The sequence below is a fragment of the Sus scrofa genome, chromosome 12, assembly GCF_000003025.6.
Source record: "Sus scrofa isolate TJ Tabasco breed Duroc chromosome 12, Sscrofa11.1, whole genome shotgun sequence".
NCBI classification, from domain to species: domain Eukaryota; kingdom Metazoa; phylum Chordata; class Mammalia; order Artiodactyla; family Suidae; genus Sus; species Sus scrofa.
Genome location: NC_010454.4, coordinates 22,049,838 through 22,062,021, shown reverse-complemented (window position 1 = coordinate 22,062,021; position 12,184 = coordinate 22,049,838). Strand labels below are relative to the sequence as shown.

The window sequence follows — 12,184 nt, the reverse complement described above, 5'->3', positions numbered from 1 at the left end:
AGAAGCTACTCTGGTGGGAAGGATCCCCCTCCCTGTAATCCTAATACGGTTTGTTCTCTGGGGGAAGAGTGTGATTCTTCTGTGGGTCTGGGGCTACTCTGGAAATGAGGAACACGTCCCCTCCCAAGCCAGCCGTGTCCTTTTGTTACCCTGTTTTCACTTGGGGATCGGGTTCGGCGCTGGGCTGTCCCTGGCTGAGAACCCTGGAGTTCTGGCAGCCTGCTCCCCTCCTCTCCTCGCCGCCGCAGCCGCTGCCGCCGCCGCCGCCGCCAGTGCCGTCCCCTGTCTGGGTTCAGGCTCCCCTGGAAGGGAGGGGCCCTGGGCCCTGGCGGGAGCTGTGAGCGCCTGGGGTGCACACCTGGGCGTGTTTGTACCCTGCTGTGAGTAGTGTACCTGGGTGGGGGAGAGCGGCGCTTAGGGGGTTATTGTTACTTGGCTCTGGTTTCGTCCCCTCCCCTGCTCTACTCTGCTTGGGGGCTCAGCTCTTCCCTGGGGCCTCTCCCGCCCTCCCCTGCCCGGCTGCCTCCCTCCTGTCTGCCAGGGAGGAGGGGCTGAGGGGGTCTCTGGGGGCCTGGCGGCTTGCAGAAGGTTGAAGGGCAACCCCTAACCTCTTTGCTCTAGGAGGAGACACCTGAGGTGGCAAGACACCCACCTTGGCCCCTTTCAGAGCCACCTCACCCCACAGCCTTTCTATTGTCCTGCCCCCTGACCTTTGCCCCTGGGGCAGATTGGCTGGGAGGCTGCAGGCTGGGGACGGAGGGAGAGAGGGAGGCGTGAACGTGGGTGGGCTTTTGTAAAAGCAGAAAGGCACAGGTGAGAGGTGTGACCCATGCCGGGATCCTCCTTCACATCCTCTCGGAACTCGAGGAGGGTGTCCCCTGCTAAGCGGGATCATTGGGGCCTGGCTGCCAGGGTCACTTCCTCCACAGCCTTGGCCGCCTTGGCCAGAGGCCTGGGGCGGGGCAGCTGGGATCTGAGACCTTGGGCTCTAGCCTCTGGGGGCTGTTCAGCTCTTCCTGGCTCCACACTGGGGGAGTGGGGTGTGTGTGAGGAGGCTGGAGTCCAGCTGGCCTTGGGGAAGTGGAGGCCTGTTGGGGTGGAGCTGAAGGCCTGGCCTTCCCTGTTCCCAGGCTCCTGGTGTAGGTGTGTAGCCGGGGGCTCAGCTCCCAAGGCTGTAGGCTGGAGGGTGGCTGTGGGAGTTGTCATGGGGCCACAAGAGGGACCTGTAGGGCGGCGACCTGACTATCTGGAGTACACGGGGTCACTGCCGAACCCCTCGGTGTAGTACGTGTAGGTTCTCCGGTGACAGGGAGCCCTCCAGTCCCCTTACGCTCAGTGCCCCACTTCCTTCTGCCACCTCCAGCGAAGGTCGGAATTGATGGTAGGTTGGCCGTGGGAGGAGGCCTTGCAGATCCTGCAGGGCCCTGGGGACCGTGCCTCCCTCCGCGGAGCCCGCGTTTCGGGGCACCAGAGGACACGGGGTACACAGGATGTGGCTCTCCATCTGTCCCCCACCAATCTCGCCGCTCACGCCTCCGCCCGCTCCCAGACGTCCAAGAATGTGAAGCACGTGGATGCCCGTAGTGGGGGGAGGGGGAGATGCTTATCGGCCGCCGCTGGGTAGGGGCCTTCTTCCGCCGCCCGCGCTGCACCCAGAGCCACCCCCACCCTTCTCCGGGGTGGAGGAAGGGCGGACCCAGGGCCCCGCGCCCCGTCCCCAGCCCTCCCCGGGGGCCGTGAGGGGAGCCGCGGAGGAGCGGGCGCCAGCTGGATTGGGAGGGGAGCCGCTGGCCGGGGGCCCGGCTGATTTCCTGCTGATCTCCTCCAGGAAACCGGCCCCTTGTGCGAGGCTGCGAGCGGCTGTGGGGCGCGGGGACTCCCGAGCGCTCCGCGCCTCCTGCCCGCCCGCCCGCGGTGGAGCCGAGCGGGGGAGGGGCACGGTGGCAGCGCGGGCGGGAGGGCACGCCTGGCTCCCTGGGCCGGTGCCAGCCCTCCGCTGGGCGCTGGAACTTTGAGCCGAGAAGGTGTGGCGCTCCTCCCGCCTCGTCCTTCTGCAGGAAGAGGAGAGATTCGTGGGCCGGGCCCTCTGGGGAGGGAGGTGAGCCGGGAGGGGCCCGGCCGCGGCCGTCCTTCCTCTCCTGGGTCGGGCATGCAGAGTTAAGGCAGCAGCCTCACTCTCGCAGCGGCTGTGAGGGGACCCTGCTCCCCTAGGCTGCTGGCTGGAGGCCGGGGAGGTGGGGACTGGGCCAGGGTTCTGGGTTCAAAGGGCGCAGTGGGAAACCTCAGAGCTGTTACCTGGGTGACAGGTGGGGGTGTGCTGGGGGGTGGGGGTGCAGCCCGTGTCACTGCCTCAGAGGCAGCCCGCTGCTGTGGGGTGGGCCCAAGGGAGGGCTCTTTGAACTCAAAGTGTGTCCCCCTCACCTCAGGTTATCTCCGCCCTCCTGCTAAAAAACACGTTTAAAAAGCACATTCTTCCAGTTCCACAAAGAGCCTCTGGACTTTGCCTTTAGCTCCAAATTTCTGCAGGTCTTTGCCCCTTCAGTCGGTCCCTGGCCTTAGAGCTGTCTGTCCCTCAGCCAGATCTCCCCCATGTGTCTCCCCACGGCCCCTCCCCTCTCTGAGCCCCGCTCTGTGCCTTGAAGCTCCCTGGGTCCTGTCTGGTCCACCTCTAAGGTGGGGGGCCTTCGGGGAGGTGGGCCCCAGGCGGAGGTTGGATGGGGAGGGAGAGGAGGGGAGGTCAGCGACTCCATCCTTGCTTGTTGGAACGCTGACGAGATTCTAGGCCATGGTCCCCCCACCTCCCCTTGTCCTTGACACCCCCCCCCAACAGTCTGGATTGTCTATTGTTACTCCTTTTACGTCTTGGAAAAAGTTAGCACAACAAAGGGCTCCTTTGTCGCTCACCCCTCTGCCTCCTGGCCTCACCCAGGCCCCCCAACCCCGCCCCCCACCCCCAGCAGCTGTTCTCAGGCCTCTCGCCTGTCTGATTTGCTTGTCTGGCCTCCGGGAGAGTGAGGCAGGGGAAAACCAGGCCAGGACCGTTCGATTTGGGGTGAGGAGCAGAGAGTGGGGGAGATCAGCGAAGAGTCTGTGGACCTGTGAGGGTGTGGGCATCCACTGTGCCTTTGCTGCAGGCTGGTCCCTGGGCAGGGCCAGGGCCATGGGGCCATGGCAGTATTGGTCAGCCAGGCTGACTAGGAAAGCGGTGCCCAGGCCCAGTTAAGAGCCAGGAAAGTCCTGCCAAGGTTGTTGGCCTGGCTCCCTGTCATCAACTGCCTGGCAGTCCCTGGCTGTGTCTGCAGGTAAAGGGGGAGGGTATCGGGATGCAGCTAGTCGGGCCCTGCCCCGCCCCCGCCCCCATGCAGGTGCTTCTTTTCTCTGTGCCTGGACTTTGGGGCCCTGTGAGTCATGAGGTGCTAGGAGGTGTTTGGGCAGGAACTCTGGGCCCCTTTGAATTCCAGGGCCTCGTGTCCTGGAGTCAAGGGTGAGACTAGGTAGGATTCTGGGGTGTGGGAGGAGGCAGCCTTGCCACCCCCCCCCAGCCCTGGACAAGCGAACTTGGCAAAGGCCTCAGGAAGATGCCGAGCGGCCCTTTGGGAATCTGGGGTTGACTGAGTCGTAGTTCTCTTCCAGCACAGAACACCCCCAGCTGCCCAGGCTTTGGGTATAGACACCCTCCCCCCATGCAGCCCAGCCCTGTTCTGCCTGGGGTGATGGGCACAGGGCCAGGCATTGGGGAGGATCTGGCTAGTGGGGGCTGCCCCTGCTGGCTGGGTCACCCTCCTGGCCGCCCTCTTGGAGCTGCAGAACAGGAGGGGAGGGGGATAGTAACCCGGACATAGTATCGAGGCCAGACAGACAGCGCATTGATGGGAACAGACCCCCCTTTGTCATGCTTTTCCCCCCAGACGGGGCACCCAGAGCCATGGACTTCCGGGGCCCATAGGGACTCTTCTCCCTGTCTCCAGGGGGCCCCTTGCTCATCTCAAAGAGTCCCTGCCTGCCATGCCTCAACATTTGCGACTCTGCACACCCTGCCTTAGGTTCCCGGCCAGGGGATTGTTTGGGTGGAGGAGGGGCTGTGGCTGTTGGGGGGGGCGGAAGCGGGGGGTGGGGGAGTGGCCGGCTTTGAATATCCTGTTGACCCCAGTTTCCTCTGCCCCCAGCCTGTGTCCTCTTCCCTCCCTCCTCACCAGCCTTAACTCCTTCCTAACCTGGGGGACAGGGGGCCGGGCTGCCCAGGGGGTGGGGTTGGGGCTGTAGAACCAGGATGACACCTGTCCCCACCGATCAGGTGTAGCCACATCCACATACAAATCTGATGGCTGATTATCTCCTCTTTCTGGTTTCGAAGGTGGGGGGTCCTGGGGAAGCAGGCGGAACCGCCGGCGGGCTGGAGGCTTCCTTGGCGACCTCATTCCCCCAGCCTGGCCGGGAAGTCCCAGCTTTCCTGAGACCGCGTCTCCCCGCCCCAGAGTTGGACTCCTGGCGGCCGCGGTGGGGAGCCTGGCAGGGGCTCCTGGGAGAGAGCCCGAGGCGGGTGGGCGCTCCGGATTCAGGATGGTGACCTGGGTCTCTAACCGCCCTTGCCCTCTTCTCTCTCTAGCCATTGAGACCCAGAGCAGCAGTTCCGAAGAGATAGTGCCCAGCCCTCCCTCGCCGCCCCCCCTCCCCCGCATCTACAAGCCTTGCTTTGTCTGTCAAGACAAATCCTCAGGCTACCACTATGGGGTCAGCGCCTGTGAGGGCTGCAAGGTGAGTCGAGGGGGTCGTGGGGAAGGACAGTCCTGATCCAATAAATGAGATGTTCCCACTGCCATGTCCTGGGACTGTGACGTTGACGGGAGGCGGGTATCCCTGAAGCTGCCACTCTTGCTTGTGTGCGGAAGGTGGCAGCACCCTTGGAGGAGAGGAAGCCTTCAGCGGAACCTCCTTCCCCATGGCGGAGCAGGGGTCCCCCAAGCCAGAGGTTCCGCTCCTGCCTCAGCTCGCTTCCTCCATCCTCCATCCTCCGGCTGGCAGGGCGAACACCCGCCCTGCCACCGCTGCCCAGGTTGCCATGGTGAGCTGGCTGCCGACAGGCTCTTGGCTGGGGACCCAGGAGGCCTGCCTCCAGTGGCCCTGCCTGAACCTCGCCATGACAGCCTGGCAGGAGGCTGTTAGGAGCAGGCGCCTTGCCTTGGCGTCTCCTTCAGATGCCCAGGCTGTGGGCTCCCCAGTGCCTGGCTGGATGTCCCCGTGCACATGATAGGCTCCGGGGTGCAGACATGGCTGCCCCCTTCCCAGCCCCTGTGGGCATGGCCTCTCCTCTACCTGTCCCCAGGGCTTGAGCCTCTGTACCTGTTTCTTCCCCAGAGATCGCGGCTTTGAAGCTGCACAGCCCTGGGGCTTGGGGCCTGGGGCCCAGGGCTGCCCCTCAGTGTGGAGTGGCCAGCTCCGGGTGTGGGGGGGAGATCGAGGGCAAAGCACACAGCCTTGGACTATGTGTGTCCACCTGTCCTGTCTGGCTGGTTGTTCCTGGTCCGCCCTAGTCTGTCAGCCTCTGTTGGCCTGTGTGCCCCCACCCCCGCCTCCTGCCCCCACCAGCCTGGTCTGCCCTCGACCAGTGATCCTTCTGTGTGCATCTGCCTGGTTAACAAACGTGTCCTGCTGCCTTGCTTCTGAGTGCGAGAGTGTCCCCACCTCTCAGGGCCGCCTGCGTGTATCCCTCTGTGGTCCCTTCCTGCTTGCCTTCTCTTCTGTGCTGAGCCCAGGGCTCTGCTTTTGTCCCATCTAACCCCATCTGCCCCTTTTCCTGACTCGCCAACAGCCTGAGGTCTGTCTCCCCAGGAGGGAGGAACCTGGGTCTGTGGGTGGAGGTTGGGGGAAGCCTGCCCCCCCCGCCCCCGCCGCAGTGTTGAGGCAGCAGGTACTGGGATTCTTCAGGGAGTATCCTTGTAGGTGGACCCTTCTCCCCACCTTATCTGGCCTGCTCAGGTAGGTGATGGCCAAAGGCTTGGGGGCAGCAGCCCGCTGGCCCTCTGCCTTCAGACGGAGGCCGCAGGCCAGCGCTGACAGGGAGACCCCTCGTGTTTTGAATCGTGGGTGTGGCTCTGGGTGTGGCTGACCTGCCTCCCTGCCCTCCCTACCCAGGGCTTCTTCCGCCGAAGCATCCAGAAGAACATGGTGTACACGTGTCACCGGGACAAGAACTGCATCATCAACAAGGTGACCCGGAACCGCTGCCAGTACTGCCGGCTGCAGAAGTGCTTTGAAGTGGGCATGTCCAAGGAGTGTGAGTGCCTGGAGGGGGCCGGGCCCCTAAAGCCAGGGGAGCCGGGGGGGGCGTGTGGCTGTGTGTGTGTGTGTGTGTGTGTGTGTGTGTGTGTGTGCGTGTGTGTGGACCCGACCATGCATGGTATGCGGGCCCATGTTGAGGCCGGTTTGTGTATAGCTCCAAGGACCTGTCTGTCTGTCTGGCCCTCTGTGTGTCCATGTGTGGACAGCCCTTCCTGTTGGCCCCTGGCAGGCTGCATGAGCTTGCACACGGGTCTGCATGTGTCTGCTTCCAGGCCCTGGGTGGCTTTGGGGCGGAACCCAGAGGCCTCCGTGAGTCCCTTGGGATTGTGCATCTCAGGGCAGGGGTGCCGCTCAGTGGTGTGTGCAGGGGCTGTGCTGCAGGCACAGGGATCGGAGGGCCGTTGTCTGGTGAAGCCTGGGACCTGGAGTTGGATGAGAGAATTGGGGCTTCTCTGCTCCCAGAGGAACGGGGGTTTCCAGTTCGGGCTCAGCTGAGGCCTGATGGAGGGGGAGAGGGAGGGTTGGACAGGGAGACCCCTCTTGTTTTGAATCATGGGTGTTGCCGTGGTGACCGGTGATTGATGATGTCAGAGATAAATGACGCTGACAGACGCCTCCTTGTCTGCGTGGCCGTTGCCATGGAGCCTGAGCCTTGGGGGATGGGGTGGGGGAGGGGGCTGCAGGACCCTCTAGCCCTTTGTGGGCAGGGCAGTGGAGGAAGGAAGTGGGGAGGGGAGGTGGCGGCGGGCGGGGGGGCTGGACATGAGGTGCCCCAGACAGGAGCAGAGGGACCCTGCAGCACCCTGCCACCTCCTGCCACTGGAGGCAGGGGCGGTGTTGTCCGGAGCCCAGGAAAGTGGCTGCTCGGGCGGGCGCTGCAGAGCAGGTGACAACTTGGAACCTGCAGGCCTGGGACCATTCCCTGCAGGGCCCAGCACCTCCTCCTCCCTCTGCCACTGCCACCTTCCGCTCCCAGAGCTTTTCACTGCAGAAGGACCAGGGTGGGGACCCCCTCTCCCTCCCACCGCCAACTCCCCCTTTCCCTCCCTCCTTCTCCTTTCTGGCTGCTCTGTGCCCCGGAGCTGAGCAGCTGCCATTTCAATAGAATTAAAGCTTCCGAATGATAAACGTCTTGTCACAGCTGCAATTTTCTCTTCCCAAATTATCCCCCCCTCTCCCTCTCCCTCTCCCTTCTCTCCCTTGCACTTTATTGAATTTGCAGAATCGACATGAGTGATCTCCAAATTATGCCAGCTCCCCCCCAACCCGCTGCCCCCTCCCTGGGCCCCCCACCCCCACCCTCTCTTCCTCCAGCATCAGCAGCCACCACCACTGGCCCTGTGAGTGATTGTGTGTCTGGGATAATCGGCTGGTAACGACCCCATCGCTTCTTTAAAGCCGAGTGGTGTGTGCGGCTCAGCGCCCCCGGTGATTTGTCAGCTCCCCCGGCTAATGGGCCGCGAGCTTCTCCCACCCGGGCCCCCCACTCTCGGGCCGGGGAGCCCTACTCCTCTCCTCCCTGCCCAGAGAGCAGCTCCGAGCCGGTCTCAGGGACCCTGCTGCCAGGAGGGCTGGGCCGGTGGAGGCCGGAGCCTGTCCTGTCCTTCCCGGGGCCAGAGGGAGCGGGAGGCAGGGAGGCAGAGCACAGAGGTGGGACACTGCACGCGCCCCTTCAACCCAGACCCCCTGGCACCCCGCGTGTGGGCCGGAGGAGAAGCGTGGGAGAGCGGGCACCGCGCTGACCAAGGGCCTGTGTACTTTGGTCCTGGGTCCTGGGGGCAGGCCTGGGGGGTGGCCTGGATGGGCACGGGGGGGGGGTGGGCGGTGTGTTGATGTCCCGCCTGTGTCTGTCTACTCGGCGTGTGTGTGTGTGTGTGTGTGTGTGTGTGTGTGTGTGTGTGTGTGTGTGAGAGAGAGAGAGAGAGAGAGAGAGAGAGAGAGAGAGAGGAGGAGCCAGGGCTGGGGTTGACGGGCTGGGGCCGGGCCGCTGCCCGCACTGCCCTCTAACTGTGTGGCCCCCGCAGCCGTGAGGAACGACCGGAACAAGAAGAAGAAGGAGGCGCCCAAGCCCGAGTGCTCCGAGAGCTACACGCTGACGCCGGAGGTGGGGGAGCTCATCGAGAAGGTGCGCAAAGCGCATCAGGAGACCTTCCCCGCCCTCTGCCAGCTGGGCAAATACACTACGGTACGGCCCTGGGGCAGGGGCCGGGGGGGGGGCACCCCTTCTTCCAGCAGGCCTGCCCCTCCGCTCCCCCACCCCCGCTGGGAGCTCCCAGGAAGGGAAGGCGGGTGGAGGGCAGGCCCTGACTCTGCCCCGTCCTGGTCCTCCTAGAACAACAGCTCCGAGCAGCGCGTCTCTCTGGACATTGACCTCTGGGACAAGTTCAGTGAACTCTCCACCAAGTGCATCATTAAGACGGTGGAGTTCGCCAAGCAGCTGCCCGGCTTCACCACCCTCACCATCGCCGACCAGATCACCCTCCTCAAGGCTGCCTGCCTGGACATCCTGGTGAGGGTCTGCACCCTGTCCCCACGTCCTCGGAGGACACCCTGCCACGCCACTTGCCCCCCCACCTAAACCCCCTTCGGGAATCAACCTGTCCAAATGCCCCCTGCCGACATCGCCCCCTTCCTCTCCCCTGCGTGTCCACCGGCACCCTCAGCCACTCGGCACCTGTACACATGCCCACCCACTCTCCGCCCGTCTGTCCATCTGCTTGTCTGTTCAGTCTAATAAAGAGTCCCCTGGGACCCTCTGTGGGCAGGCCTTGAACTGGGTGTCAGGAACAGGAGAACACGCCACTGTCCCCTCTCTTGAAAATCTTCTGTTGGTGGAGGCAACAGATGTGTAAACAGAGGTTGCAAGACTGGGATGAGTCCTGGCTGGAGATGGCAGAGGGCTGTCCCCTTCCCTGCGGGACAGAGAGCCACCCTGCTTGGCCCGAGGGAACACACCCCAGAGGAGATAGCCTCTAGGGGCTGTGGAAGGGGCATGTCAGTGGCCTGCTGGTGTGGGACCAACTGGATTCCGGGAACCGCAGGGCATTTGGCGGGGCCAGAGTGTGCGCTGGACCGGAAGCGGGCTGGACCGGGTGGGATGGACAGATCCAAGGCTGGAGAGTGGACTGCTTTCTCTCTTTTTTTTTTTTTTTAGGGCTGCACCCTCGACATTTGGAAGTTCCCAGGCTAGGGGTCGAATTGGAGCTGCAGCTGCTGGCCTACACCACAGCCGCTGCAACGTGGGGTCCAAGCCGCGTCTGCAACCTACACCACAGCTCAGGGCAACGCAGGTCCTTAACCCACTGAGCGAGGCCAGGGATGGAACCCAAGTCCTCGTGAATAGTAGTCGGGTTCATAACCGGCTGAGCCACGATGGGAACTCCAGGACTGGCTTCTCTTGTCTTCCCTGATGGGCTCAGCCCACCTGTTCCCTCTCGGCCACCTCCAGGGTAGAGAACCTGGGTTGTGACCAGGCTGCTCTTCCTGGTAGGGGTAGGGTAGGAGGTAGGGTGAAGCAGGATGAGGGTTTGACCCAGTTTGAAGACGAGATACAGTTATTGAGCTCTTGTTGTGTACCCAGTCCTGGGAACTGGAGACATAAATCTATTAGGGTCTTCGCCTTGCTGGAAATTGTAGCTTCCCTCTTAATTCTCGGCATGCAGGCGAGGCAGTCGAGAATGAGCTCTGTCTAATACAGTAGCCACTGGCCACGTGCAGCTATTCACATTTAAATTATTTCAAATTAAATTCAGTTCGGTTTCTCAGTTGCGCGAACCACATTTCAAGTACCCAGCAGCCACATTGTGGCTGGTGGCTACTGTGTTGCTCGGTGCAGACGTGGAATGGGTCCATCATTGCAGAAGGTTCTAGCCGACAGTACTGATCTGAATACCAGCCAGGTGGTCCTGGGGGGATGCTGGTGCGGGAAGTGCTGGGGGATGAGTTCCTGAACCCGAGACTCCTCTGCACCCAGATCCTGCGGATCTGCACGCGGTACACGCCTGAGCAGGACACAATGACCTTCTCAGACGGACTGACCTTGAACCGGACCCAGATGCACAACGCCGGCTTTGGGCCTCTCACGGACCTGGTCTTCGCCTTCGCCAACCAGCTGCTGCCCCTGGAGATGGATGATGCTGAGACTGGGCTGCTCAGTGCCATCTGCCTCATCTGTGGAGGTGGGCGGGGGCCCAGGCTCTGGGTGGTGGTGCGGCCCCCAGACCATCTCCTGGGGAGAAGGATGGGGATCCTCAGATCAGAAAGGCATCTTGGCCCCGGTCAGACGGTCACATGAGGAAACCGAGTCCCAGGGGAGCAGGGTCTGGTCTGTGGTCACAAGGGAGCGGTGAAGACCTGAACCCTGGTTCCCCATTGCCAGGCAGTGCCCTTTCTAGGGGGTTTAAGAGTGAGGACTGGAAGGTCAGACCAGTCAGGTTCAAATCCTGGCCAGCATGTGACTTTAGCAGTTTGCTGAACTTCTCTGAGCTTCCATTTCTTTTCTTTTGCCACACCCATGGCTTTTAGAAGTTCCTGGGCCAGGGATCAAACCCAAGCCACAACAGTGACAATGCCAGATCCTTAACTCAGAGCCACCAGGGAACTCCCAAGCCCCTGTTTCTTTCTTTCTCTCTTTTATTTTTTTAGGGCTGCAGGTGGGGCACATGGAAATTCCCAGGCTAGGGATCAAATTGGAGCTGCAGCTGCCGGCCTACACCGTAGCCACAGCATCACCAGATCCAAGCCACATCCTCAGCCTATGCTGCAGCTCAAAGAAATGCTGGATCCTTAACCCCCTGAGCGAGATTGAACCCACATCTTCATGGAAACTAGTCAGGTTCTTGTTTACTGAGCCACAGAGGGAACTCCGCTAAGCTTCCCTCTCTGTAAAACAGGACAGTAAAGGTTCCACCTCATAAAGTTGGTGGGGGGGATTAAGGAGAAGATAAATAAGGCACAGTGTTGCCTGGAGTCAGACCCAGTACGTGTTGGCTGCTGCTGCTGTATTGATATTATTATTATTATTTTTATTTTTATTTATTTATTTTTTTTGTCTTTTTGCCATTTCTTGGGCCGGCCGCTCCTGCGGCATATGGAAGTTCTCAGGCTAGGGGTCGAATCGGAGCTGTAGCCACCGGCCTACGCCAGAGCCACAGCAACGCGGGACCCGAGCCGCGTCTGCAACCTACACCACAGCTCACGGCAACGCCGGATTGTTAACCCACTGAGCAAGGGCAGGGACCGAACACGCAACCTCATGGTTCCTAGTCGGATTCGTTAACCACTGCGCCACGACGGGAACTCCTGATATTATTATTATTTTGACCATGCTCGTGGCATGTAGAAGTTCTGGGGCCAGGGATTGAATCCATGCCACAGCAGTGACAACGTGAGATCCTTAACCTGCTGAGTCACCGGGGAACTCCATGCTGTTATTATTTTATTGTTAGGAGTTCTACCATATCACATGGGTGTCCAGAATAATGGGCAGGACTGGGAGACCTGCTTCTACTTAAGATGGCACTGCCGGAGTTCCCATCATGGCTCAGTGATAACAAACCTGACTAGTATCCATGAGGACGTGGGTTCGATCCCAGGCCTCCCTCAGTGGGTTCAGGGTCTGGCGTTTCCTGGAGCTGTGGTGTCTATCACAGCTCAGCTCCCGCATTGCTGTGGCTCTGGCTGTGGCGTAGGCCAGCAGCTATAGCTCTGATTTGAGCCCTAACCCGGGAACTTCCATATGCCATGGGTGCAGCCCTAAAAAGAAAAAAAAAAGATGGCACTGCCTGTGTTCAGGGGTCCAACTGCTATGAACTTTGGGCACCCCCAGTCCCCAGCGCCTCTACTCACATTTAAGAGGGCCTAGGACCTTTTGGTGTGAGGAGGCCCTGGGAGCAGAGCCCATCAG

At 61.6% G+C, this 12,184-nt stretch overlaps 1 protein-coding gene across 3 annotated transcripts in view; it reads left to right on the top strand.

Moving 5' to 3' along the window:
• Positions 1 to 12,184, top strand: part of RARA (retinoic acid receptor alpha) — a 38,311-nt gene that overhangs the window by 23,738 nt on the left and 2,389 nt on the right. For all 3 annotated transcript variants that reach the window (XM_003131474.6, XM_021067021.1, XM_003131473.4), the window contains 5 exons: positions 4,607 to 4,755; positions 6,133 to 6,274; positions 8,304 to 8,464; positions 8,612 to 8,788; positions 10,253 to 10,457. In XM_003131474.6, the coding sequence (XP_003131522.1) occupies positions 4,607 to 4,755; positions 6,133 to 6,274; positions 8,304 to 8,464; positions 8,612 to 8,788; positions 10,253 to 10,457 (834 nt within the window). The remainder of the gene's footprint in view (positions 1 to 4,606; positions 4,756 to 6,132; positions 6,275 to 8,303; positions 8,465 to 8,611; positions 8,789 to 10,252; positions 10,458 to 12,184) is intronic.